Source organism: Hemitrygon akajei, chromosome 18 (assembly GCF_048418815.1).
Source record: "Hemitrygon akajei chromosome 18, sHemAka1.3, whole genome shotgun sequence".
NCBI classification, from domain to species: domain Eukaryota; kingdom Metazoa; phylum Chordata; class Chondrichthyes; order Myliobatiformes; family Dasyatidae; genus Hemitrygon; species Hemitrygon akajei.
Genome location: NC_133141.1, coordinates 75295437 through 75322669, shown reverse-complemented (window position 1 = coordinate 75322669; position 27233 = coordinate 75295437). Strand labels below are relative to the sequence as shown.

The following is a 27233-nucleotide window of genomic DNA, read 5'->3' as shown; positions in this document are numbered from 1 at the left end:
CCTTGTTACTGTAACACAAAGGTAAGTAAATTGATTATTCATTACTTTAAAAGGGAGGTTGTGAAACTCTAACATTTGTGCTTCTCTGTTTATTGGAACAAAATTTATTAAAATAAAATTAACTTATGTAAATTAAGTTTGTATCCAGAAAACTGGCTAAATTTGTTAAGGAGTGAAAACATTGAAGGTAGGGTAGTAGTCGGTTTTGATACAAAAAGTAAAAGATCATCAGCATAAAGAGAAACTGTGCTCAACACCCCCCCCCCCCAAATCCCCATCAGATCAGCACAGCCATGAAACACAATTGCCAATGGCTCTACGGCCAGATCAAAAAGTAAGGGGCTTAAAGGGCACCCTTGCCGGGTGCCATGTTTAAGATTGAAAGGTTGGGATTGCTGAGAGTTAGTCAAAACAGAGGCAGTGGGATGGGAGTATAACAAGTTAATCCACATAATAAAATTTTGTCCAAGATCAAATTTTTCTAAAACCACAAAGAGATAGTTCCACTCCACATGATCAAATGCTTTCTCTGCATCTAATGAAATGACACATTCAGGACTCCCAGATGAAGATATTAAGATATTATAAGATATTAAATAGATGCCATATATTGAAAAAAGGGAGATGATTTTTCTTTCTTTTTCAATTTTTTATATTAATTTCTTACATAAAAGAATAGAGTACGGTAAGGTACATAATATATATCAGTCACAATATATTAAAATCACAGATAAAGTATAATTACCTCATATCCATAAAGATTAAACTTAAACATAGTATTGAAAAGAAATAAATTTTATTATACAAAAAATCTAAACCCACTACCAGAAAAAAACAGCTGTTTCATTAAAAAGAAAAGGAAAACATCCTTAACTTATAGTAAAGCATATTATTAGCCAACATTTGTGCTTAAAAGGAAATCAAAGATTTTGAAAGTAATTCAAAAAAAGACCCCACAATGTTAAAAAATCTTGTCTAGGTTCAGAAATCGAACAGCGAATCTTCTCTAAATTTAAGCAAGACATAACATCATGTAACCAATGAGTATGAGTAGGAGGAGTGGCATCCTTCCACTTAGCAACAATGCCCTCTTGGCTATTTGAGAAATAAAGGCCAAAATATGCCGATCATGAGTCTCCAAATGATATCATTTTCTCCAACAATACTAAATAAGGCAGTCAAAGGATTAGGTTTAAAATTTACTTTAAAAAGCTCCGAAAAAGTATGAAATACTTCCTTCTAATATTTTTCAAGACTTGGACCAGTCCAAAACATATGGATTAGTGAATCTTCTCCGTTATTACATCCATCATAATAGGGAGATATATCCGAATAAAACTGAGACAGCTTATCTTTAAACATAGGGGCTCTATGAACCACTTTAAATTGTAGAAGGGAATGATGGGCACATAATGATGAAGCATTGATCAATTTAAAAATTTCATTCCAAGTATTGTCAGAAATTAAAATCTGTAAATCTAGTTCCGAAAGATTTTTAATTTTATCTAAAGGAATATTTCTCATTCCCAACAACATGCCATAAATATTAGATATAGATGCATTTTGGAAGGGTCTCAAATTAAAAATAATATCAAGAAAATTTTTACCTAGACTTTTAGGAAATGTATATAGTTGCGAACACAAAACATCTCTAATTTGTAAATATTGAAAAAAATGAGTTCTTGGTAGGCTGTGTTTAACTGAGAGTTGTTCAAATGAAGAAAGACTATCTCCAACAAACAAATCATGAAAACGTTTAATACCCAATCTATGCCACTCTTTAAAAACTACATCAGACATAGAAGGTTTAAAAAAATAGTTAGGAAAAGATAGGATTGGAAAGTGAAAAACTCAATAAAACAAAATATTTTCTAAATTGTACCCAAATCCTCCAAGTGTGTTACACTACAAAATTATCAGTTAAATTACTTAAAGATAAAGGAATTGAGGATCCGAGAAGAGAAATAATAGAAAATTTATTAACAGAGTTAGCTTCTAAGGAAACCCAAACTGGATAGTCCTCTGAATTAATATAATATAACCAGAACATAAGATTCCATATATTGACTGCCCAATAATAAAACCTAAAACTGGATAAGGCTGAACCTCCATTCTTTTTAGCTTTTTGAAGATGAACTTTATTTAATCGAGAAACTTTATTATTCCATATATAAGAAGATATAATAGAATCCAAGGAATCAAAAAAGATTTAGGAATAAAAACAGGTATGGCCTGAAATAAATATAAAAATTCAGGCAAAATATTCATTTTAATAGAATTGATTCGGCCAATCAATGATAAAGAGAGGGTGACTAATTTGATAGTGACTTCTTAACATAATTCAAAAGTGTAAAATAAAATCTTTAAAAAGGAATTTATAATTCCTATTAATTGTTATGCCAAAATAAGTAAAATGATTTCTTACAATTTTAAAAGGAAGGTTAGTATTAACTAACATCAAATTATTCAAAGAAAAAAGTTCACTCTTATAAAAGTTGAGTTTATATCCTGAAAACTAACTAATACAGGAGAGTAAAGAAGATTCCACATTAGAAATGTAGAGCAAAAGGTCATCAGCATAAAGTGAAACTTTATGGGTAATACCCCTCCTAAAAAATACCAGTGATAACATTAGATTCCCACAAAGCAATAGCTATAGGTTCTAAAAATAAATCAAAAAGCAAAGGACTCAAACGACAACCTTGTCTAGTTCCACAATGAAGTTTAAATGGTTTAGAGTACTGAGAGTTAGTAAGAACCTGAGTGGAGGGAGATAAATAAAATAATTCAATCTATTGAATAAAATCAGGCCCAAAGTTAAATTTTTCTGAAGTTTTAAATAGATAATTCCATTCAACCTGATCAAAAACTTTCTCAGCATCTAAGGATTTCACGCATTCCGAAATGTCTTTGGAAAGAGAATAAATAACATTCAATAAATGATGAATATTAAAGTGGGAGTATCGATTTCTGATAAATCCAGTCTGATCATCAGAGATAATAGATGGCAAAATATTTTCAACCCTACAAGCCAAAAGTTTAGATAAATTTTGGTATCAATGTTAAGTAAGGAAATATGTCTATAAGAAAAGCATTCAATAGGGTCCTTATTCTTTTTAAGAATAAGCAAAATAGAGGCTTCGTAAAAAGATTGTGTCAACTTACCTAATTTAAAAGAGTCAGAATGGATTGAATATAAACAAGGTATAAGCAAGGAGGAATAAGCCTTATAAAACACTCCTGAAAATCCATCAGGACCCAGAGCCTTCCCTGAGTGCAACGAATGAACAACCTTGGCAATTTCCACATGAGAAATAGGTTGATCCAACAGATCTCAAATATCATCAGAAAGAGTAGGAATATTTAATCGATCTAAAAATTATTCATTAGAGTATTATCTTTAGGAGGATCAGAACTATAAAGTTTAGATTAAAATTCTCTAAAAGCATAGTTTATTTCTAAATGATCAGATGTTTTCTCACCATTACCTTTACAAATTTCTTTAATTTGATGTTTAACTATAAAGGTCTTCAATTGGGTAGCTAATAGTTTGCCCATTTTATCACCATGAACATAAAACTGACTTTTATCTTTTAAAAGTTGCATTTCAATTGGATAAGTTAAGAGCAGATCATATTTAGTTTTAATTTCAACTTGTCTTTTATATAAAACAGGATCTGGAGCCAAAGCATATTTTTGGTCTAATTGTTACAACTGATTGGCTAATTCAATTCTCTCCTTATTAGCTTTTTTCTTAACACTTGCAGTAAAGGAAATAATTTGACCTCTAATATAAGTCTTAAAAGCATCCCATAAAATAAGACGAGAAGTCTCTTCTAGCATATTCTCTTAAAAAAACAGTAATTTGTGTCTCAAAAAACTTTAAAAAATCAACATCTGATAACAAAGTTGGATTAAAACGCCAGAATCTGTTAATTTAGGAGACACCTGGAAGATTTAAAGATAAAAACACAGGAGCATGATCTGGAACAGCAATTTCTTTACTTTCTTACTTTTATATTATGTTTTTATGAGGTGTTTTAATATGTTTAATTTTGCTTTGTTTAATGTTATGTCTCGTTGGAATGCAGTTTAGCCTTGAAGATTTTTTGAGCTCAGCCAGGAGATTGTTTTGGGAGGGAATGATAGGTTTAAATGTTGGCTGATCTTTAGTCAATTTTCTCTCTTTGGGCGGGGAATGGGGATGGTTTTTCTTTCTATCAGTTGTTTGGTTCTCTTAGCTTCATTTGTTGCTTGGCTACCTTATCTTAAAATGGACCATATTTTTAATTTACATAGTTTTAATGTGAAAGGATTAAACCATCCTGTGAAACGTAATAAGATTTTTAATTATATTAAGAAATTGAATGCCTCAATTATTTTTTTACAAGAAACACATGTCCGTAAATGTGATAATTTATGTCTTTTCAGCTGCTGGAAGGGTGTATCTTTCCATTCCTCCTTTCAGGCTAAAGCAAGAGGAGTTTTGATTCTTATAGCCAATTCAGTTTCTTTCGTTCAACGTAATGTAGTGTCTGACACCAATGGGCATTTTGTTATTGTGTCAGGGAAATTAGATAATCAATTAATGGTTTTTGCTAATTTGTATACCCCGAATATAAATGATCCAGATTTTTTGAATGTTTTTTCTCACCTTTACCAGACTTAAGTTTATATTCATTGGTTTTAAGAAGAGACTTCAACTGTTGTTTAGATCCTGTTTTAGATCATTCTTCTAAATGATTGACTTGTAGTAGATCTGCCTTCTTTATCCAATCTTTTCTAATTAAATGTGATATTGTTGATAATTGGCATTTTTTGCACCCAGCAGATAAAGTGTATTCATTTTTTTCTCATGTTCATCATATATATTCCAGGATTGATTAATGATTCCACTGGTTCGATCCTGTGATGATTTTTAATAAAACCTATTTGGTCTTCAGAAACAATTAAAAGTAGAGAGTTCTCCAATCTACAGGCCAAAACCTTAGCCAAAATTTTAACATCAACATTTAGCAAAGAGATCAGCCTGTACAAAGAACACTCTGTTGGATCTTTGCCTCTTTACACTATAAGAATGATAAATGCCTCATTAAATGATGCTGGCAACTTACTTTGTTTAAACAAATCAGATAAAACCAAGGTTAGTTGAGGTGAAAGCAATGAGGAAAATGATTTATAGTATTCTACAGAGAACCCATCAGGTCCAGGAGATTTATCAGTCTGCTGTATAGAAATGACTGAGGATATTTCCTCTAGTGATATTGGCTCATTCAGTTTTGCTTTGGGATCAGGAGAAATCATAGGAATATTTAGACTATTTATGAAATTCTTGGCCAAAATTTTATCATTTAAAGATTCAGAAGTATAGAATCAGGAATAAAAATTCCTGAATGTGTCATTGATTTCAGAATTATTCAAGGTAATAATCCCATTTCCCATTCGAATTCTTGTAATGTGTTGTTTAGCTTTGAAGCATCTTAGTTGGTTGACAAAAAATTTACTGGATTTATCACCATGGATATAAAACCGGCTCTTACTTTCCAAAAGTTGGCGTTCAATTGGGTGAGTGGAAATAAGGTCAAACTTAGTTTGAAGTTCCACTCATTTCTTATACAGCTCCGGATTTTTGGTTTGGGCATATAGTTGGTCTGTTTCTTTGATTTGATTGACCAGATCTAATCACTCTTTACAGGTCCTTCTTTTCAAATTTGCAGAGTATGAAATTGTTTGACCCCTTAGGCATGCTTTCATAGCATCCCAAACAACCAGATTTGAAGTTTCAGGTGATATGTTAGTACTTAGGAAAAAAACTATCTGGTCCTCCTTAAATTTTACAAAATGATTATCTGACAGTAAGGTCGAATTAAAACACGAATGTTTATTTATTTGTGGGGAACCAGGAAGAATTATAGACAGGGTGGCTGGGGCATGATCTGAAATCATTATACTCTGATAGTCACAAGAATGGATGGATGGGATCAACTTATTATCAATCAAAAAGTAATCAATTCTAGTAAAAGTGTGATGAACAGGTGGAAATAAAAGAATAATCTCTCTCATTTGGGTGGAGAAAATGCCATACATCGGAGATTCCATAATTGGAAAGGAAGGACTGATTTAATAAAGCAGATTTACTAGCTAGTCTGGGAATAGAAGGCGATCGGTCCGAAACTGGATCTAACCAACAGTTAACGTCACCACCTAATATGAGAGAGTGTGAACTCAACTCAGGCAATAGAGAGAAGAAACGGTAAAAAAACTCCACATCATCCAAGTTAGGAGCATATAAATTAGCCAACACTACCAATGTATTATATAATTCCCCTGAGACAATGATAAAACGACCATTTGTATCCGATACTTTGTTATGGAGCTCAAAGGGAACATTTGGATTTATGAGAATTGAAACCCCCCTGGCTTTAGCCTGAAAAATAGAATGGAAGTGCTACCCTGCCCATCATGACATGAGATGAGAATTATCAGAGCTATGAATGTGTGTTTCTTGCAAAAAAAACTGCTGCATTAAGCTGTTTAAGATGTGAAAACATCTTCCTTCTTTTAACAGGATGGTTCAATCCCTTAACATTCCAGCTCACAAAATTCAATGGACTAACCATTGTCCTTTAAAAAAGATACTGGATAATAGGCATAAGCAATGTCAGAAATTTGAATAACAGCTCTGGGACAAAAGTATAAAACAAAGAAAAACAGGACAAAATATATCCTGAATAACAAAAAGATCTAAAGCTTCTATGTATGATATTGGCATTAGAGTTCCCTCCCATCACCTCCCAACCCACAGCAAGACAGCTACCAAAAAACAGCAGCAAGCCTTCAAAAAAAAGTCACCCCATTGTTCAACTTCCTGTCTCGTGACATTATCAACTCTGTCTTTTATTAATATTATAAAATGGAAAACTTTTAGCACTCCAGACTAATATTATACATTGTGAAAAATAGAGCAATTCCTCCAAAATTTATTAAGCATGACTCAAAGTAATAATCCAAAAAATATAAACTAGTATTTAGAAAAAGAAAGATAAAAACAAGTAAACAGACTTTACCCAATGAACCATCAATGAAAGACCATCAATGAAATTTTTTTTAAAAATTCACTGAATTGAAAAAAAAATCACAGAAGAAAATTGAAAAAAATTTAATGCTTCTCCGCCAATCTAGCTAATCAGACCAAATCAGAAGAAATCGAAGTAATAAGGAGGCTATCAATAAATTTCTGAGCTTCTGCAACCAAATTTAACCACTTATCTCCACCAGAAAGAGTAGTTCGAAGTCGTGCTTGAAACTGAAGAGAATGCCTGAATCCACAATTAAATGAGGGAGCTATAACTTCTTTATACTCGGCTTGTAGAGTCAAAACTTGAGGAGCATAATCCTCAACAACACGAATTGATTGACCCTTGTACTCTAAATTCTTTCTTCGCCGAGCCTCCCTGACCAATCTGGTAGCAATGAAATTGTAAAATTACTGGGCATGGTCTGTGTCCCAAAGGGGGTTTAGCTGCTAAGGAACGGTGAGCTCTATCTACCTCGGGCAGAGTTGAAAGTTTATCCTTCCCAAAAATCTCACAGAGCAGAGTGGAGAAAAATTCAGTGGGACTTCCACATTTGATAGACTCCAGCAGGCCCAAGATACGTAGGTTCTTATGTCTGCTTCAGCTTTACTGATAGCTTGTTATTATTATCGTGCAAGCTGGAAAAAATGTTTTCCAGTTCATTAACTCGTTGTCCCAAATCTTGCTTAACAAGCTCGAGACTTGATAAGCATTGGGCATGATCCTCCACTTTGAAATTGATTTGTTCCAACTTTGATTCCAACAAACTGAGAGAGGACGGTGCTGATCCAGTATGAAGATAATGTTTTTGCCTGACAGGCCAGCCACTGGAACATATTTTTTCCCGGGATTGGAACTCTTTGAGGTCATTGTAAAGCAGGCGTATTCATAGGCGGGAAGGAGAATAAAAAGTTTAACAGTATGGATTTTAAAAAAAGGAGAGAAGGAATGCAGAGATAAGAAACAGAGCAGAGCAAAAGTTTTTAGTGACTAGTCAATCGCCATCTTGACCGGAAGTCAGAGGTCCAGTTTAACTTGATAAGTTCAGGCATAGGCTGATAAGCGACAAGTAAAATTACATCACCAAAGTGGCAAACAATAACTGTCTCCAAAAGAAAAGGAGAGAGTCTAACCTACCTATGATAATTAATGAAAAACTGCTGGATTTCTGAAATTGCATAGGGGAAGGATGGGCAGAACAGTGGGAATGTTTGATTGGGCACAGGCTAAATTGCCAATGTATCAAATTTCCTAAAAGAATGGCAGTTGGAGACAAGATAAAAATAACAAAATTGAGATAGAGAAGTAAGCTCTTAAGTCTGTGGTGAAGAAGGCAATTGCAATCTTAGCATTCATTTCAAGAGGACTAGAATATAAAAGCAAAGTTGTAATGTTAAGGATTAATGAAGCACTGCTGAGGTCTCACTTGGAGAATTGTGAGCAGTTTTGGGCCCCTTATCTTAGAACGGATAAGACCATGAAGTATGGGAGCAGGATGAGGCCATTTGGCGCTTTGAGTCTGCTCACCACTTCATTATAGCTGATCTATTTTTGCCCTCAGCCTCAATGTCCTGCCTTCACCCCATATCCCATGTCCTGAAGAGATGTGCTGAAACTGGAGAGGGTTCAAAAGAGGTTCTCAAAAATGATTCCAAGATTGAATGAAGAGTTTTATTGCTCTGGGCCTGTACTCACTAGAATTCAGAAGGATAAGACGTGCCCTCATTGAAAGCTATCAAAGGGTGAAAGGCTTTGATGGAGTGAGTGTGGAGAGGATGTTTCCTGTGGTGGGAGAGTCTCAGACCAGAGGACAAAGCCTCAGAATAGAGGGGTGTCCTTTTAGAACAGAGATGAGGAATTTCTATAGCCAGAGAGTGGTCAATCTGTGGAATTCTTTGTCACAGGCAGCTGCAGAGGTCAAGTCTTTATGTATATTTAAGACAGAGTTTGATAGATTCTTGATTGGTCAGGGTTTGAAGGGATATGGGGAAAAGGCAGAAGATTGGGGCTGAGAGGAAAACTGGATCAGCCATGATGAAGTAGTGGAGCAGACCCAATGGGCCAAATGGCTTAATTCTGCTCCTATATTTTATGGTCTTATGGTCATTCACAAAGAAAAGATATAGGGCGAGACCTAAAGTTGGTCAGAGAGAGAGTTTATCAAGGGAGAAAAACATAGCGGGTGAGTGCATGTTCAGGATTTTCTCCATGGATGGAACAGAGGTGTCCTGCAAAGAGATTACTCAAGGTTTGTTCCAGCATGAATAAATACCCTGGTTATAAGTTAGGTCAAAAATTGAGTATCCTGTCAAAAGTACCAAGTGCCTGACTCCTGAAAAGTTCTCATTTAATTCACAAGGTACATCAGAAGGATAATAGCAAAACTCCATTTTCTTGGATAAGTGGAATTCCAACAACCCACAGAAATGTTGACACCATCTAGAACTAAACAGCCTGTTTTATTGACACCTTATTAACAGTTCTAAATATTTGATTCCTCTAGCATTGTCATACCATCTAAAATACAGTTCTCTAGTAGCATCTCCTAACCCCATAACTCTACTACCAAGGAGTACAAAGACACCAAAGTCTTGGAAACACTGTTAAACTCCTCTCTAAGTCATAAACCATCCTGATTTGGAAATTGCTGAAGGAGCTTCTTCACCACTGGGTCTAAACCATAGAACCACAGAACCATAGAACATTACAGCACAGAAATACAGGCCCTTCAGTCCTTCTTGGCTGTGCTGAACCATTTTTCTGCCTAGCCCCACTAACCTGCACCTAGATTATAACCCTCCATACCCCTCCCATCCATGTACCTGTCCAAGTTTTTCTTAAATGTTAAAGGTGAGCCAGCATTTACCACTTCAACTGGCAGCTCATTCCACACTCCCACCACTCTCTGCGTGAAGAAGCTGGCCCTAATGTTCTGTTTAAACTTTTCCCTTTTTACCCTCAACCCACATCCTCTGTTTTTTTTCTGTCCTAGCCTCAGTGGGAAAAGCCTGCTTGCATTCACTCTATCTATACCCATCATAATTTTATATACCTCTATCAAATCTCCCCTCATTCTCCTACGCTCTAGGGAATAAAGTCCTAACCTATTCAACCTTTCTCTGTAACTCAGTTTCTCAAGTTCCAGCAACATCCTTGTAAACCTCCTCTGCACTCTTTCAACCTTATTAATATCCTTCCTGTAATTGGGTGACCAAAACTGCAAATTCGGCCTCACCAATGTCTTATACAACCTCACCATAATATTCCAACTCCAGGAGTGAAAGGGTGAAAGGGTTATCTTACGAGGAACATTTGATGGCACTGGGTCTGTACTCACCGGAATTCAGAAGGATGAAGGGGGAATCTCATTGAAACCTTTTGAATATTGAAAGGCCTAGACAGAGTAGATGTGGAAAGGATGTTTCCCATGCTGGGAGAGTCAAGGGCAAGAGGGCATGGCCAAAGGGTGGTGAATTTGTGGAATTTGTTGCCACATGCAGCAGTGGAAGCCAGGTCATTGGGTGTATTTAAGGTAGAGATTGACAGGTTCTTTATTGGACATGGCATCAAAGGTTACAGGGAGAAGGCGGGGAACTGGGGTTGAGGAGGAGAAAAAATAATTGAATGGCAGAGCAGATTCGATGGGCTAGATGTCGTAATTCTGCTCCTATGTCTGATGGTCTTCTGCTCTTTTAGGGACTGACAAAGGGCAGGTGACAGAAGTTTGTAACAAGGGACACTTTGCATCTAGATCATACTGCCATTAGTTGCAAGGTAATTATGGAAAAGGAAAGGTTTGGTCCCTGGGATGAAATTCTAAATTGGAGAAATGCCAATTTTGACAGTATCAGAAATGATCTGTGTGGATTGGTAAAGATGTACTTAGAACCATAGAACCATAGAGCACTACAGCACAGTACAGGCCCTTCAGCCCTCCATGTTGAGCCAACCCATATAATCCTTAAAAAAAGTAGTAAACCCACACTACCCCATAACCCCACATTTTTCTTTCATCCATGTGCCTGTCCAAGTGGCTCTTAAATACCCCTAATGTTTTATCCTCCACCATCATCGCTGATAAGTCATCCCAGGCACTCTCAACCCTCTGTGTAAAAAAAAGACAACTTACCCCTGATGTCTCCCCTAAACTTCCCTCCCTTAATTTTGTACATATGCCCTCTGGCGTTTGCTATTGGTGCCCTGGGAAACAGGTACTGACTATCCACCCTATCAATGCCTTTCATAATCTTGTAGACCTCTATCAAGTCCCCTTTCATTCTTCTACACTCCAAAGAGAAAAGTCCCAGCTCTGTTAACCTTGCTTCATATGACATGTTCTCCAATCCAGGCAACGTTCTGGTAAATCTCCTCTGCACCCTCTCCATAGCTTCCTCATCCATCCTATAATGAGGTGACCAGAATTGAACACAATACTCTGAGTGCAGTCTCACCAGAGATTTGTAGAGTTGCAACAGGACCTCTCTACTCTTGAACTCAATCCCTCTGTTAATGAAGCCTAGCATCCCATAGCCCTTCTTAACCACCCTATCAACCTGTGCAGCGACCTTGAGGGATGTATGGATTTGAACCCCAAGGTACCTTTGTTCATCCACACTCTTAAGTAACTGACCATTAATCCTGTACTCAGTCTTTTGGTTTGTCCTTCCAAAATGCATCACCTCACACTTATCCGGATTGAACTCCATCTGCCATTTTTCTGCCCAACTCTGCAGCCTGTCTATATCCTCTTGTAACCTTCGACCAGCTACAGCTCCATCCACAACTCCTCCAATCTTCGTGTCATCCACAAACTTACTCACCCATCCTTCCACCTCTACATCCAGGTCATTTATAAAAATCACAAATAGCAGGGGTCCCAGGACAGATTCCTGCAGCACTCCACTAGTCACCGACCTCCAGGCAGAATACTTTCTTCCACAACTACCCTCTGCTTTCTTCCTTTAAGCCATTTTTTTTTATCCAAACAGCTAAGGTTCCACTAATCCCATGCCTCATGACTTTCTGGATGAGTCTCTCATGAGGGACCTTGTCAAATGCTTTGCTAAAGTCCATGTAGACCACATCCACTGCCCTACCCTCATCAATTTCTTTTGTTACCTCTTCAAAAAACTCAATCAGACTCGTGAGGCAGGACCTTCCCTTCACAAAGCCATGTTGACTATCCATGAGTAGACTGTACTTCTCCAAATGCTCCTAGATCCTATCCTTAAGAATCCTTTCCAGTAGTTTGCATACCACTGACGTAAGACTCACCAGTCTATGGTTCCCAGGTTTCTCCCTATTACCTTTTTAAACAAGGGAACTACATTTGCCATTCTCCAGTCCTCTGGCACTTCCCCTACAGCCAAAGATCATAGCTAATGCTCCTGCGATCTCTTCTCTCAATTCCCACAACAAGAACTTGTTTAGTGGATGACTTCAAAAGTGAAATTTTGAGAGTACAGAGTTTGTATGTTCTGCACAATAAAAGGCAAATACAAGAAGTTTAGGGAACCTTGGTTTTCAAGAGATATTCAGAAAAAAAAGGAGGTGCATAGCAGATACAGGCAAGTAGGAACAAATTAAATACTTAATGAGTACAAAAATGTAAGAGGAAATCAAGAGGGCTAAAAGAAGATGTGAGGTTGTTCTAGCAGACGAAGTGAAGGAGAATCCTTATGACTCCTATTGATAGATTAAGAGCAGAAAGATAGCAAGGGACAAAATTGGTCCTCTGGAAGATCAGGCTGGTAACCTATGCATGGTGATGAAAGGGGGGGGGGGTTATAAATGGACTTTTTACATTTCTATTTACTCAGGAGACAGAATCTGTAGATGTAAGGCAATGCAGCAGAGGGGCCATGGGCCCTATACAGGTTACAGAGAGGAAGCATTTGCTGTCTTGAGGCAAATTAGGGTGGATAAACCTCCAGTGCCTGTCAAGGAGTTCCCATGGAACCATTGGGAGACTAGTGCAGAATTTGCAGAGACCCTAAACATCCTTAGCCACAGGTGAGCTGAGAAGATTGGAGGATAGTGAATGTTGTTATGCTGTTTATGTAAGGATTTAAGAATAAGTCATGAACCTATAGGCCAGTGAGTCTGACATCACTTGTGGGAAAGTTATTGGAAGGTATTCGAAGGGACTAGATATATAAATATGTAAGAACAGGCCTGCTCCTGCTCCTATTTCTTATGTTCTCATGTAACTTTATTGGATAGTGATAATGTAAGTTGCCACAGGCCTCTTACCCTTGCCTGGTGGTGGGGCAGATGACATGGAAGCTATGTAACCTCAGTTGTAGCGAGCACTAAGCTTAAAGCCTTGGGCTTACGAGATGCTGGAAACATGGCATTGACACTCGGTGGAGGCTGGTCTCACCTGTCAGTCTTCCCTTTAGCTTTCAAGCAGTGGAATGACAAGCTGGATTGCTTTCATCCAGAAGCCACTTCCTTGCTATTCTGAATGTTGTTTGCTGTTTTGAATTATTGATGCACCATCAATAACTCTCAGAGACGTGAGGCAAGATATAAGCTTTTATTGGCTGGAAGAAAGAACAAGCAGCAATTGACCACCACACTACATCCTGGAGACTGAGGCCGAGGCTGTGTCTCCAATCGCCTTTATACCGGGGTCCATGGCAGGAGCCACGGTCAGTGGGAGGAGCCACAGGAGCAGTCAGCAGGGGTCTGTGGGAGGAGCCACAGGAGCAGTCAGCGGGGGGGGGGGGGGGGGGCGTGTCCAGACAGGTATATGTAGTTCACCACAATTATGTTACTCACTATGTTGAATGTTTGCTTGCTACTTTGAATATTTTGCACTTTGGTCCAGAGAAGCGCCTATTCATTCAGCTGGTCGAATACTAATTAAATGATTCGATTTTGATTTGATTTTTGATTTCTCCACTATGACCCCAACTTTGGTGTATTCCACAATCTTGCTGATCTAGTTAACCACGTTATCATCCAGATCATTGATGTAGATGACAAACAACAACAGACATAGCACTAGTCTTTGTAGTCCTCTACTAGTCACAGATCTCCAGTCGTAGAGGCAATTATCTACTACCTCTCCTTGACATCTCCCACAAAGCCTATGTCTAATCTAATTTATACCTCATCTTGAATGCAGAACAGCTAAACCTTCTTGACCAAGCCCCCATGTGGGAACTTGTCAAATGCTTTGCTAAAGTCTATGTTAACAATATCCACTGCCTTGCCTTCAATCACTTTTCTGACAACTTCCTCAAAAAACTCTAAGTTTGGTTAGACATGACCTACCATGCCTGAAGCCATGCTGACTACCCTTAATCAGTCCATGTCTATCCAAGTACTTATATATCCGGTCCCTTAGAATACCTTCCAATATCTTTTCCACAACTGATGGCAGATTTGCTGGCCTATAATTTCCTTGCTTATGCTTAGAGTCCTTCTTAAATGGCGGAACATCATTGGCTATCCTTCAATCCTCTGGTACCTCTCCTGTTACTAAGGATGATTTAAATATCTGTGCTAGTAATGGTGAGGCTTTATAAAGCACTGATGAGGCCTTACTTGGATATCATAAGCAGTGGTGGCATTGGGGAGGGGGGTCATGAGAAAAGTTCCAGGAATTAAAGCATTAACGTACAAGGACCTTACTCGCTGGAGTTTAGAATAGTGAGAGGTAAATGGTGAAAGGCTTAGAGTGGATGTAGAGAGAATGTTTGCTATAGTCAGGGAGTCTAGAAGCAAAGGGCACAGTCTTAGCACAGAGGGACATCCATTTGGGGCCAAGTCATTGAGTATATTTAAACTGGAGATTTATATGTACTGGTTTAGGCAGGGTGTCAAAGGTCATGAGAAGAAGACAGGAGAATGGGGTTGAGATGGATAATAAATCAACGATGTTGGGCTGAATGATCTAATTTTTCTCCTCTGTTTTACTCTCTTTCACAAATTTTATAAAGTCTTTTTTTATTTTGTTTTTTTGCAGTGAGGAAGTTCACAAACAAATCGTTGATTGACTGTTGCAACGCTGGTATGAAGGACAACATCTTGGGTTTCAGTTGCAGTAGAAGAAAGAGACACATAACTGCTGGGAAAGCCTGTGCAGAGGCCTTTGCAGAATGTTGTGAACACATTCACCAATACAGACAGCAGCTTGATAGAAGCAGTACGACGTTAGGTCGAAGTAAGCACTGATTTTTTTTCTCTCTTGACCATTCCAGTTGAAATAAAAGCACAATGTGAAATAGTTTATAATATTTTAAAACTAAAATGTTTTATCAACTTTATAAATGCAGGAAAATATGAAATGTTTTGTGAGAGGACATTGCGATGACAATAATAGTAACTTTCTCTTTAGAATAATCAAAAGCAAATCAGAAATGTAATGTGACTGATTAATAATAGAAAAAATTGAACATTGGTTCAATAGATTTCAAAGTTCAAGGTAAATTTATCATCAAAGTATACGTCACTATATACAACCCTAAGCAATGGGATGAAAACATTATATGAGGGAAACTGAAATGAGTTGTGGTTGAAATCAAAATTAGCAATTATTAAAGAGCACACTCAGAGCCAAAGGGCCTAGTGCTGCTTTTAATTATTTTGCCCAATATAAGTGGTGGCTGTGTGATGGGTCAAATGAAGTTTGTTGTGATTCCATCACTCAGATATTCAGTATTATATGAGGTCATCCATTTTGTTTTACCAGTGTGGAATAAGAAAAGGAAATGGGATAAATCTGGGATGGACTAAGCCTTAGTATCGCAAAGGACACAGGCCTGGAGATTGAAGAGTTTTTAGAAGCTGAGCCTGAATATAAAGGATTTTTTGAAAGTTATAGGCCAGAAAGAGCTGATCAGGATCAATGAAATGGAAAGAGCATGAGTGAGTTGTCAGGAGGATCAGCTGTGTAGAAATACGTGGTTAGATACAGAGGGTTAGTGGTTCAGGTTTTTATTGGTGTAAGGAATGGAGGGTGGGGTTTCTTGGGTGGGAGGGTGCTGTAGAGAAGTAGTTAATAGCTTTAGTGGACGTTGGGATGGGGATTAGCAGTCAGGGAGGTCAAAGTACAAATTGAGTTCATTGTCATATACATAAGTAAGCGTATGATAAATTTGCTGCAGCATTGCGGGGACATAGCATCAGATACACAAGATAAACACAAATAAACAAGATAATTTATGCAATATTATACAAGAAATAACACAATTAGACAAAAAAATTCAAATTCTATTGTAGCACTGAGTGGCCAAAGTTGTTACTTTGTAGCTAAACTGAGATAGTGAGCAGAGACAAGGATGTTAGGTAAAGGTTTGGAGGGATGGTCTGCTTGTGCGGATGGCTTATGAATTGACACGGGGCTTGAAAGTTAGTGGAGGGTGAGCTTTATTGGATCAATTGTGTGAATGTAGCTAATGCATACACACCTAATTGATCATGCAGTGATTCAATTGGGCCTGCTACGCATGGAAGACTCTCCTCATGCATGGGCTTTTGGGTGTACATTGTTTCATTGAGGTGGCCCCAATTGGTTGATTATATTTATTTCATTTAGAGATGTAACGCAGATCAGGCCTTTCCGACCCAACAAACTGCACCAGTCAGCCAACCCACCTATTTAATGAGTGAGTGAGTCCTCCGTCAGTCAGTGTTGACTATGGATGTTGCATTCTAGTTGTCTAGATACACAAGCCTGTGCAGTATGATATGGAGGGTAATCTGTTGCCCATGCAGCAAGCTCCCCTTCTTCACGCATCTGATGAACTCAAAGGCATGACAGAGACAGTTTCGAACCCAAGGCGTTGCAGGAGTTGCCAGTCAGCATTGAACTCAATGTAACACTGCCTCAAGGACCCTCACTCCCTTTGGGAGTAAACCCTGAGGGAATTTTCCCTCCAGAATTTTACTCCAGAAACCTTCCCTATGAGTGGGTATAGTTGCAAGTCAGTGGAGATTTGAGATCAGAGTTTTCCTTCTTCTAGATGAGCTGCCAACAATGGCTTACAAGCCCCATCTGCCCGAAGCTACTGGTTTTAAGGTGCCACCTTTGCCTCTTCTCCTGTCAGTAGAAGTGGTTCCACCAGGCTTCGTAGTTGTCACATGTGAAGCCCAGAAGCTGGTTGTCAGAGGCTATTTTAAGGCACACTTCATTGGGAAAATTTAATAGGTAGTGGGAACTTGTCCACATTACCACCTCTGGCTATAACAACTTTAAGGAATCACTTATTTAATAACCCTAGCCTAATCACAGGACAATGCACAATGACCAATTAACCTACTAACTGGTACGTCTTTGAACTGAGGCAAAAAAGTGGAGCACTTGGAGGAAATTCATGTGCTCTCCCAAAAGATATACCAATTCCTTGCAAGTGGCATTGAACTTGAGCTCCAAACTCTTACGCACTGGGATGTAATAGCATCATGCTAACTGCTCTACTACTGTGGCACCTGATCTTGCACTGTAAGTTAAAAAATGGGTACCATGACTAACGTGACTCAGTAAAAATGAATAACCCTACTGATTGGTGGTCATTCTTGCTCTACATATACGTAACAGAAGAGAAGCACTTTTGCTCCCAACCTTCGTGCCATATCAGACTAAAAATCAGCTTGACCACAAATTAGATGTACTTTCTCTTCAGTTGCTGTTTTATCCAAAAATCCTGTAAACACAGTTTATCAGCTGATTCTGTTGAAAGTTTTTGGACATGGATATGTAATATTAACTGATTTTACATCTGAAGGGGCCAAGTGTTTTCAGCATTTTTGTTTCTGTCTCACTGTTCATGGTTTCTTCTTTGCATCTACTGAGCAAGGTAGATGGGATAATTTTCTTTGTATTAGTTTATTGAATGTGGGTCTTGTCAGGCCTGCACAGGGAGGTACCTCCCAATCTCTACCCAGCTAACAGAAATCACTCGTTTCCAACTATTTAAAAACAGCTCTCATCCACAGTCCTTGATCAGTCCTTGTTGCCTGTTATGTTATGCCTTGTTGCCTCTTGTTTTGTGGCCCCTTGTGGCTTGTTATTTTGTACTTTCCTATTAATGTTATCACTTGCCACTGAATCATCTCTGCTCTTCTGTGTTTGGGGCAAGACTCCTCTGCATGTCTTGATAGGATGGGTGAACCAACAATTGACCTGGTGGAGTTTGCGTGCCTAAAGGAAATTGTCTGTTGACATGAGCATATGATTCAGAAGAAGAAAAAAAATCATTGACCATCTGTTCACCATTATCGGCCAACCTTCCAACTCGATAATGCAATCTGCGACAGACAGCCTCCTGACTTGGATTCCATACCTGAATGCTATGACGGATTGTGAACCAAATGCTGCAACTTCCTGTCCTAGTGAGTCTTGCACTTAGAGCTCCAACCATCTCTGCATTCCACAGACTAAGCAAAGATTGCCTTCATCATCTCCCTCTTAACTGGGCAAGCTCTGACCTGGGTTGCCACTAACTGAAACAACACAACCCCCATTTGCAACAGATGCAAGGATTTCACAGCTGAAATATGCTTTGTTTTTGACCATTTGGGAATTGGAAGGGAGACAGCGTATAAGATACTTTACCTGCATCAAGGGTTACACTGTGGAATTCAGGGCCCTTGCAGTGGACAGCTGGAATGCAGAAGCGGTGCTGGCCCATTACCATCACAGCCTATTGAAGCACTTGAAAGATGATTCCCAGGAAATGTCCACGAATCTTGAAAGCCTCATCACTCTAGCCCTCGGTATTGACAAACATCTTATGGAATGACCCTCCAGATCATCAGCTTGAACCCCAGTTCCATTCCCAGAACCATTTCAGGCTGCAGGACCCTCATCAGCAATAGCTCCAGAATCCATGCAGTTAGGGAGAACTTCCTTAAGAGCGTGAGTGTCAATGGAGAAACAGTTTGTGTGCTTACTGTGGAGCAGTTGTGATCCATGCTTCAAATGTCCGCTGCGTACAGGAAATATCAACACGAGATAGAGAGGAGGGACCATGTTCCAGCTCCATAGCCTGACTTTAGATACATAGAAAACCAACAGCACAATACAGGTCCTGCAGCCCACAAAGCTGTGTCAAACATGTTCTTACCTTAGAACAACCTAGGCTTACCCACAGCCCTCTATTTTTCTAAGCTGCATGTATCCATCCAGGGGTCTCTTAAAATACTCTATCATTACCGTCCCACCACTGCCGCTGGCAGCCCGTTCCACGCACTCACCACTTGCTGTGTAAAAATAACTTACCCCTGACATCTCTTCTGTACCTACCTCCAAGCACCTTAAAACTATACCCTCTCCTGCTAGCCATTTCAGCCCTGGGGAAAAGACTCTGACTATCCGCACGATCAATGGCTCTCATTGTCTTGTACACCTCTGTCAGGTCACCTCTCATCCTCCAATGCTCCAAGGAGAAAAGGCCAAGTTCAATACAGACAACATCCTTGTAAATCTCCTCTGTGACTTTTCTATGGTTTCCACATCCTTCCTGTAGTGAGGCAACCAGATCTGAGCACAGTACTCCAAGTGGGGTCTGATCAGGGTCCTATATAGCTGCAACATTACCTCTCGACTCTTAAACTCAATCCCACGGTTGATGAAGGCCAATGCACCATACGCCGCCTTAACCACAGAGTCAACCTGCGCAGCTGCTTTGAGTGTCCTATGGACTCAGACCCCAAGATCCCTATGATCATCCACACTGCCAAGAGTCTTGCCATTAATACTATATTCTGCCATGATATTTGACCTACCAAAATGAACCACTTCACACTTATCTGGGTTGAACTCTATCTGCCACTTCTCAACCCAGTTTTGCAGCCTATCAATGTCCTACTGACAGCCCTTCACACTATCCACAACAACCCCAACCTTTGCATCATCAGCAAATTTACTAACCCATCCCTTCACTTCCTCATCCAGGTCATTTATAAAAATCACAAAGAGTAGGGGTCCCAGAACAGATCCCCGAGTCACACCTCCATGCAGAATATGACCTGTCTACAACCACTCTTTGCCTTCTGTGGGTAAGCCAGTTCTGGATCCACAAAGCAATGTCCCCTTGGATCTCATGCCTCCTTACTTTCTCAATAAACCTTGCATGGGTTACCTTATCAAAAGCCTTGCTAAAATCCATATACACTACATCTACAGCTCTACCCTCATCAATGTGTTTAGTCACATCCTCAAAAAATTCAACCAGGCTCATAAAGCACGACCTGCCTTTGACAAAACCATGCTGACTATTCCTAATCATATTATGCTTCTCCAAATGTTCATAAATCCTGCCTCTCAGGATCTTCTCCATCAACTTACCAACCACTGAAGTAAGACTCACTGGTCTATAATTTCTCGGGCTATCCCTACTCTTGTTCTTGAATAAGGGAATAACATTCACAACCCTCCAATCCTCTGGAACCTCTCCCGTCCTCATTGATGATGCAAATATCATCGCCAGAGGTTCAACCATCTCTTCCCTCGCTTCCCACAGTAGCCTGGGGCACATCCCGTCTGGTCCCAGTGACCTATCCAACTTGATGCTTTCCAAAAGCTCCAGCAAATCCTGTTTCTTAATATCTACATGCTCAAGCTTTTCAGTCCACTGCAAGTCATCCCTACAATCACCAAGATCCTTTTCCATAGTGAATACTGAAGCAAAGTATTCATTAAGTACCTCTGCTATCTCCTCCAGTTCCGTACACACTTTTCCACTGTCACACTTGATTGGTCCCATTTTCTCATGTCTTATCATCTTGCTTCTCCACTTTCTCTCTTTCCTCCTCCACATCCCAACAATTCTACACGCACAGGAGTGTCTAGCAAATTTCTGTACACCAGGCAACACCCTAGACTGTGTTGAACCTACCTCTCGACCTTTCTGCCATTGATGGATGTGCTTTAACATCTGGATGTTCAGAGCATATACAGGGCCTGTGCACCTGAGCATCAGAGAGAGCCATAGCCATCCAATTCCTCTTGATCGATTTACCCAACACTCCTCTCATGTTGGATTACCTCTGGCCTCTCCACTCATGAGCCTTAATTCACCTTGTCGTCTGGTTCATTGCTGAATTGGGGACCCACCTGCCAGACCATATGCCTGCAAACTCAGCTGAGTTCTCCCCATAAATCCATGCAAATTGAGTAAAACCTCAACTTCACCAAACTCCCTCAGGAATCCATGACTTGGCATTGCTTTAGCAAAAGAGATGCCAGCACCCTGCCACCTCACAGAGCTCACGCTGTGTGATCAACATCCTCCCTGCTACCATACATCCCCAAGGTTGTCTGTCCTCCTTCTCCACTCCAGAGACACAAGCCATGAATGACTACATCACTGAAGCACTACAGCATAGCTTCTTTCAACCATCCCAATCCCCATAGCCATGCAGGATTCTTCTCCATCCTGCCATCTACTACTATAGAGTCGGAAAAGTCACCATTAAGAACTGCTGCCCTCTCCCTTTATTGATAGTACAGGGCCTAGATCATCACCAAACTGGATCTACAGGTTGTGTAAAATCTGATTCACATCTGCCAGGTGTATGAGTGAAAGATGCCATTCATAATATTCACTGGCCAATGTGAATACTTGGTGTTGCCTTTTGGATTTTCCAACCGTCTAGCCATTTTCCAAACCTTTATCAACAAAATCCTCTGAGATATGCTACACAGGTATGTGTTTGTCTACTTTGACCACGTTCTCATAAGATGATAAGACATAGGAGCAGAATTAGGCCAATCTGCCTCATCATTCCATCATGGCTGATCCCAGATCTCACTCAACCCCACATATCTGCCTTCTTGCCATAACTTCTGATGCCCTGACCGATCAGGAAATTATCAATTTTCACATTAAATATACCCATGGTTGGCATCCACAGCTGTCTGAAGCAGAGCTTTCCATTGATTCACTACTGTCTGACTAAATAAATTCCTCCTTACCTCTGTTCCAAAGGGTCACCCTCAATTTTGAGGCTGTGCCCTCTAGTTCTAGATATCTCCACCATAGGAAATATCCACCAAATCTAGTCCTTTCAACGTTCAGTGAGTTTCAATGAGATCTCCCTGCATTCTTCTGAATTCCAGTGAGTTCAGGCCCAAAGCTGTCAAACCTCATATGTTAACCTCTTCTTTCAGGGATCATACCTGTGAATCTCCTCCGGACTCTCTCCAATGACAACACATCCTTTCTGAGATATGGGGAGCAAAACTGTTGACAGTACTCTAAATGTGGCCACAGCACTTAGCCACAGTATTATCCCCTTAATTTTATATTCTATTCCCGTGAAAATGAATGCCAACATTACATTTGCCTTCTCTACCACAGACTCAACCTATAAATTAACCTCTAGAATTCTTGCACAAGGACTCCTGTCCCTTTGCAACTCTGACATTTGTATTTTCTCTCCATTTAGATAATAGTCTGCAATGTTCCTTTTACCAAAATCCAATATTATGCATTTCCCAAAGCTGTATTCCATCTGTCACATTTTGCCCATTCTTCCAATTTGTCTGCCCTTCTGCAAACACATTGCTTCCTCCGCACTACCTACCCTTCCACCTATCTTTGTATCATCTGCAGACTTTGCCACAAAGCATTAATTCTATTAACTAAATCACTAACAAACAATGTGAAAAGTAGTGGCACTTTTACCAATGCTGACCACCTGAGGAACACCACTAGTTACTGGCAGTCAAGCAGAAAAGGCTCCCTTTATTCCCACTTGCTGCCTCCTGCCTGTCAGCCATTCCTCTATCCTTGCCAGTATCTTTCCTCTAATTCTATGTGATTTTATCTTGTTAACCAGCCAAGATATAAATATGAATTCAATCATGTTATGATCATCAACTCTTAAGGGTTCCTTTATCTTAAGCTCCCAAATAAAATCTGGATTATTACACAGCATCCAATCTAAGATAGCCTTTCCCCAAGTAGGCTCGAGCAGAAACTACTCTAAAAAATCATCTCATAGGCATTCAACAAATTCCTTCTCTTGCAATCCGACAACAATCTGATTTTCCCAATCCCTTGCATATTGAATCCCACACTACAATTGTGGAATTTACTTTATTACATGCCCTTTCCAGCTCCCTTTGCAACCCTACATCTTGGCTACTATTTGGAGGGCCTATATATGATTCCCATAATAGTGTTTTTACTCTTGCAGTTTCTTCACTCCACCCACAAAGCTTCTACATTCTCTGACCCAATGTCACTTCTTTCTAAAGAAGTAATTCCATCTCTTACCAACAGTGCCACGCCACTGCCTATGCCAGCGAGTACAGATCCAGAGACACCAAATGTTCCTTTCATTCCTGGGTACAGAGTGGATATAGGACAACTGGAAAATGAAGCTGGAGAAATAATGGGTGACAAGGAGATTGCAGATGAACTAAATGAGTATTTTGCTTCAGCCTTCACTGTGGAAGACACTAGCAAAGTGCCAGGTGTTAGAGCATGTGAAGGAAGACGAGAGGGTGTTGTTACTATTACAAGGGAAAAGGTGCTCAAAAAGCTGAAAGACTGAAGGGTACATAAGTCATATGGATGAGATGAAGTACATCCTAGGGTTCTGAAAGAGGTAACATTAGAGATTGTGGAGGCATTAGGAATGATCTTTCAAAAATGTTGGGCACAACTTTGTGGGCCAAAGGGCCTGTATTGTGCTGTAGGTTTTCTATGTTTCTATGTAAAAATCATTGGACTGTGGCACAGAGCCAGAGGACTGGAAAATTGCAAATATCACTCCACACTTGAAGAAAAAGGAAAGAGGAACAGTTTTAGAAACATAGAAAACCTACAGTACAACACAGGCCCTTCAGCCCACAATGATGTGCTGAATGTGTACTTACTTTAGAAATTACCTCGGGTTATCCATAGTTCCATGTACCTATCCAGGAGTTTCTTAAAATAGCCTATTGAATCTGCCTCCAGTTTTGAGTTCCTTATCTAAGAAAAAAATGTGCTGGTATTGGAGAGGGTTTAGAGAAGGTTCACAAACATGATTTCGTGAATGAAAAGGTTATCGTAAGAGGAACGTTTGATGGCTCTGGATCTGTACTCACTGGAAGTTAGAAGGATAAGGGGAAGAATCTTATTGAAACCTTTTGAATGTTAAAAGGCCTAGACAGAGTAGATGTGGAAAGGATATTTCCCATGGCGGGGGAGTGCAGGACAAGAAGGTACAGCCTCAGGATAGAGGGGCATCCATTTAAAAGAGAGATGCAGAGAAATTTCTTTAGCCGAAGGGTGTTGGATTTGTGGAATTTGTTACCACTGGCAGCTGTGGAGGTCAGACCACTGGCTGTTTTTAAGGCAGAGATTGATAGGTTCTTGATAGGACATGGCATCAAAGATTACAGGGAGAAGGCCAGGGAATGGGGTTGAGGAGGGGATAATGATCAGCCTTGATTGAATGGTGGAACATATTCAATGGGCCAAATGTCCTTATTCTGCTCCTATGTCTTATGGGATTATGGGCTGGGAAATTGCAAATCTCACTCCACTCTTTATGAAAGGAAGCAGGCAGCAAAAAGGAAATTATAGACCAGTTAGCCTGACCTCAGTGGTTGGGAAGATGTTGGAGTCAATTTTTAAGGATGAGGTTATGGAGTACACAGGACAACATAGGACAAAGTCAGCATGATTTCTTTAAGGGAAAATCTTGTCTGGCAAACCTGTTGGAATTCTTTGTGGAGATTGCATGTAGGATAGATAAAGGGGATGTAGTGGATGTTGTATATTTGGACTTCCAGAGGGCTTTTGACAAGGTGTTACACATGGGACTGCTTGCCAAGTTAAGAGCCCATAGTATTACAGGAAAGGTACTGGCTTGTTCAGGGCATTGCCTGAATGGTATGAGGCAGCAAGTGAGAAGAAAACAATTCCTTTCTGGCTGGCTGCCGGTGACACCTGGTGTTCCACAGGGGTCGATGTTGGGACCGCATCTTTTCCTGCTGTACATCAATGAGTTGATGGAATAGATAGATTTGTTGGCAAGTTTGTAGAAGATTGGAGGAGCAGATAGCATTGGGGAAACAGGTAGGCTGCAGAAGGACTTAAGACAGATTAGGAGAATGTGCAAGAAAGTGGCAAATGAAATACATTATTGGAAAATGCATGGTCATGCACTTTGGTAGTAGAAATAAGTGTGCAGACTATGTTCTAAATGGGGAGAAAATCCAAAAAATCTGAGATGCAAAGGAACTTGGGCATCCTTGTGCAGGACACCCTAAAGATTAACTTGCAGTTTGAGTCAGTGGTGAGACAAAGGTGATGTTGGCCTTTGTTTCAAGAGGTCTAGAATGCAAGACCTGGGGTATGATGCTGAAACTATATAAGACACTGGTGAGGCCTCATTTTGATAGGGGTGAATGTATGTGATATGACACCAGGACAATCATCTCACTCAGGACCATATGGGAGCACTTACTCTTGTGCCTTCTGGCCTAAGTTCAACTCTACACAACACAATTATGGAGTTGGAGATGGAGACCTACTTATGATCAAATGGAACTTGGAGGAATGGAGAAAATGGCTGAAACACAAAGCTCTTGCAGATCTAGGCTAACAACTAGATCCTCAATCCATTCAACAGTCAGGCTTGCTGGGCTCTTCTTCGACCAATTCAACTTCTCCTACTGACCCGGCTCCAAGAAAATTAGGTGCACATGTGTCATGACAGTTTGACCCACCTGAAATGGAGACTGACCCTCAACCCATAATTCCATCCTCCCAGATCCTCAACCTGATCATCTGGGACCAGGCTCTACAGCACAAGCCCATTCTGGCTGACATATCTGAGAGCTGTATGCACTCTGAGGCACTCCAGTGGACCCACTTCTTGCCCCTCTCCACCATCCAGGTGCATAACAGACTCTGGATTTTCTATGATACCAGTTCTGATGGGCCACCATGATCACAGATACTTGTCAGTTCATTGCAGCGTGCCTTCAATGTGCCTCGTACAATTGCTCCAACCAGTGACCCTTTGGGCTCCTGTTGCCCCTGCTGGGCCCTCAACACCTGTGGTCCCACAACGCCATGGAATTCATCATGGGGTTGCCACTGTCTATGGGGGCCACAGTAATCATGACAGTGGTGCATTGGTTCTCCCAGGCAGCTCACTTAATTGTCCTCTCCAAAATTCTGTCAGCTGTTGATATGGCAGGCCTGGTTCTCCAACATGGAGTTCACTTTCACGGCTTCCCTCAGCATATTGTCAGACTCAGGTCCACAGTTCATTTCCCACTTCTGGCAAGCATTCTGCTCTCTCCTTGGCATTTCAATGAGTTTGTTTGCTGGTTGTCATCTGCAGTCCAACATGTAAAGAGTCAATCAGCAAGTGGAGACGTTTCTGCAATGCTTCACCACCTCTAACCTTTCCACATGAAAAAGGTCTCTGCGCTGGGCTGTCCTGTCTCACAATCTACACACCTTCTCTGCTATGGGCATTTCATCCTTGATGTGCTTCATGAATACCAACCCCATTGTTCCCTGCAGAGAAGCTAATGGTGGTGGTCTCATTTGTCAAGGCCCTGGTTCACTACTGCCAGAATGCTTGGAGGAGAGCATGGAGGGCCATCCTAGCTGCCAGCTGAGCCTACTGCTGATAGGCTAACTGCCCAGCCAGACTACTCCAGTCTGGGGTCTGCGTCTGGCTGTCTACCCAAAATCTGCACCTGTGCACAGTCTCCTGCAAGTTCACAACCCAGTTCATTGATCCCTTCCAGATCTCACATCACATCATTCCACTCACTTACCAATTCCAGCAGCCACAGTCCCTCGTGATCACACCGTGTCTTGCCTCAAGCCTGTAATCCACGGACCACTCAAGCCACCTGGGTATGTACCTCTGGAACCTAAGCAAAACATTAGATCTAATCCAATTGATTATTGTGGTCCCAATGATAATCAGTTCAAGGTGTGGAATTGATTATGATTAGGACCACCCTAATGAGTGGTGAGAGGAACATAATTATAAGATCCAAACACAGTAGCAAATTCTTGGTCGACATGCTTAGCTCTTCTTAACTTGCTGAAGTTGCTAAAATTTGTATGGCAATTGCTTGTACATGAAATACTTTCGATGGCACTGAGTGGTTAATACATCCATCTGCTATTCTAACTTTAGGCCAATGTTACATGATTCTAGGAGCATTTAGTTGAG

General features: G+C 40.1%; 1 protein-coding gene across 1 annotated transcript in view; it reads left to right on the top strand.

The window, feature by feature from the left end:
• Window positions 1-27233, top strand: part of LOC140741526 (complement C3-like) — a 313216-nt gene that overhangs the window by 118099 nt on the left and 167884 nt on the right. Inside the window, exon 17 of the mRNA XM_073071820.1 lies at window positions 15052-15249. Coding sequence (XP_072927921.1) covers window positions 15052-15249 — 198 coding nt within the window. The remainder of the gene's footprint in view (window positions 1-15051; window positions 15250-27233) is intronic.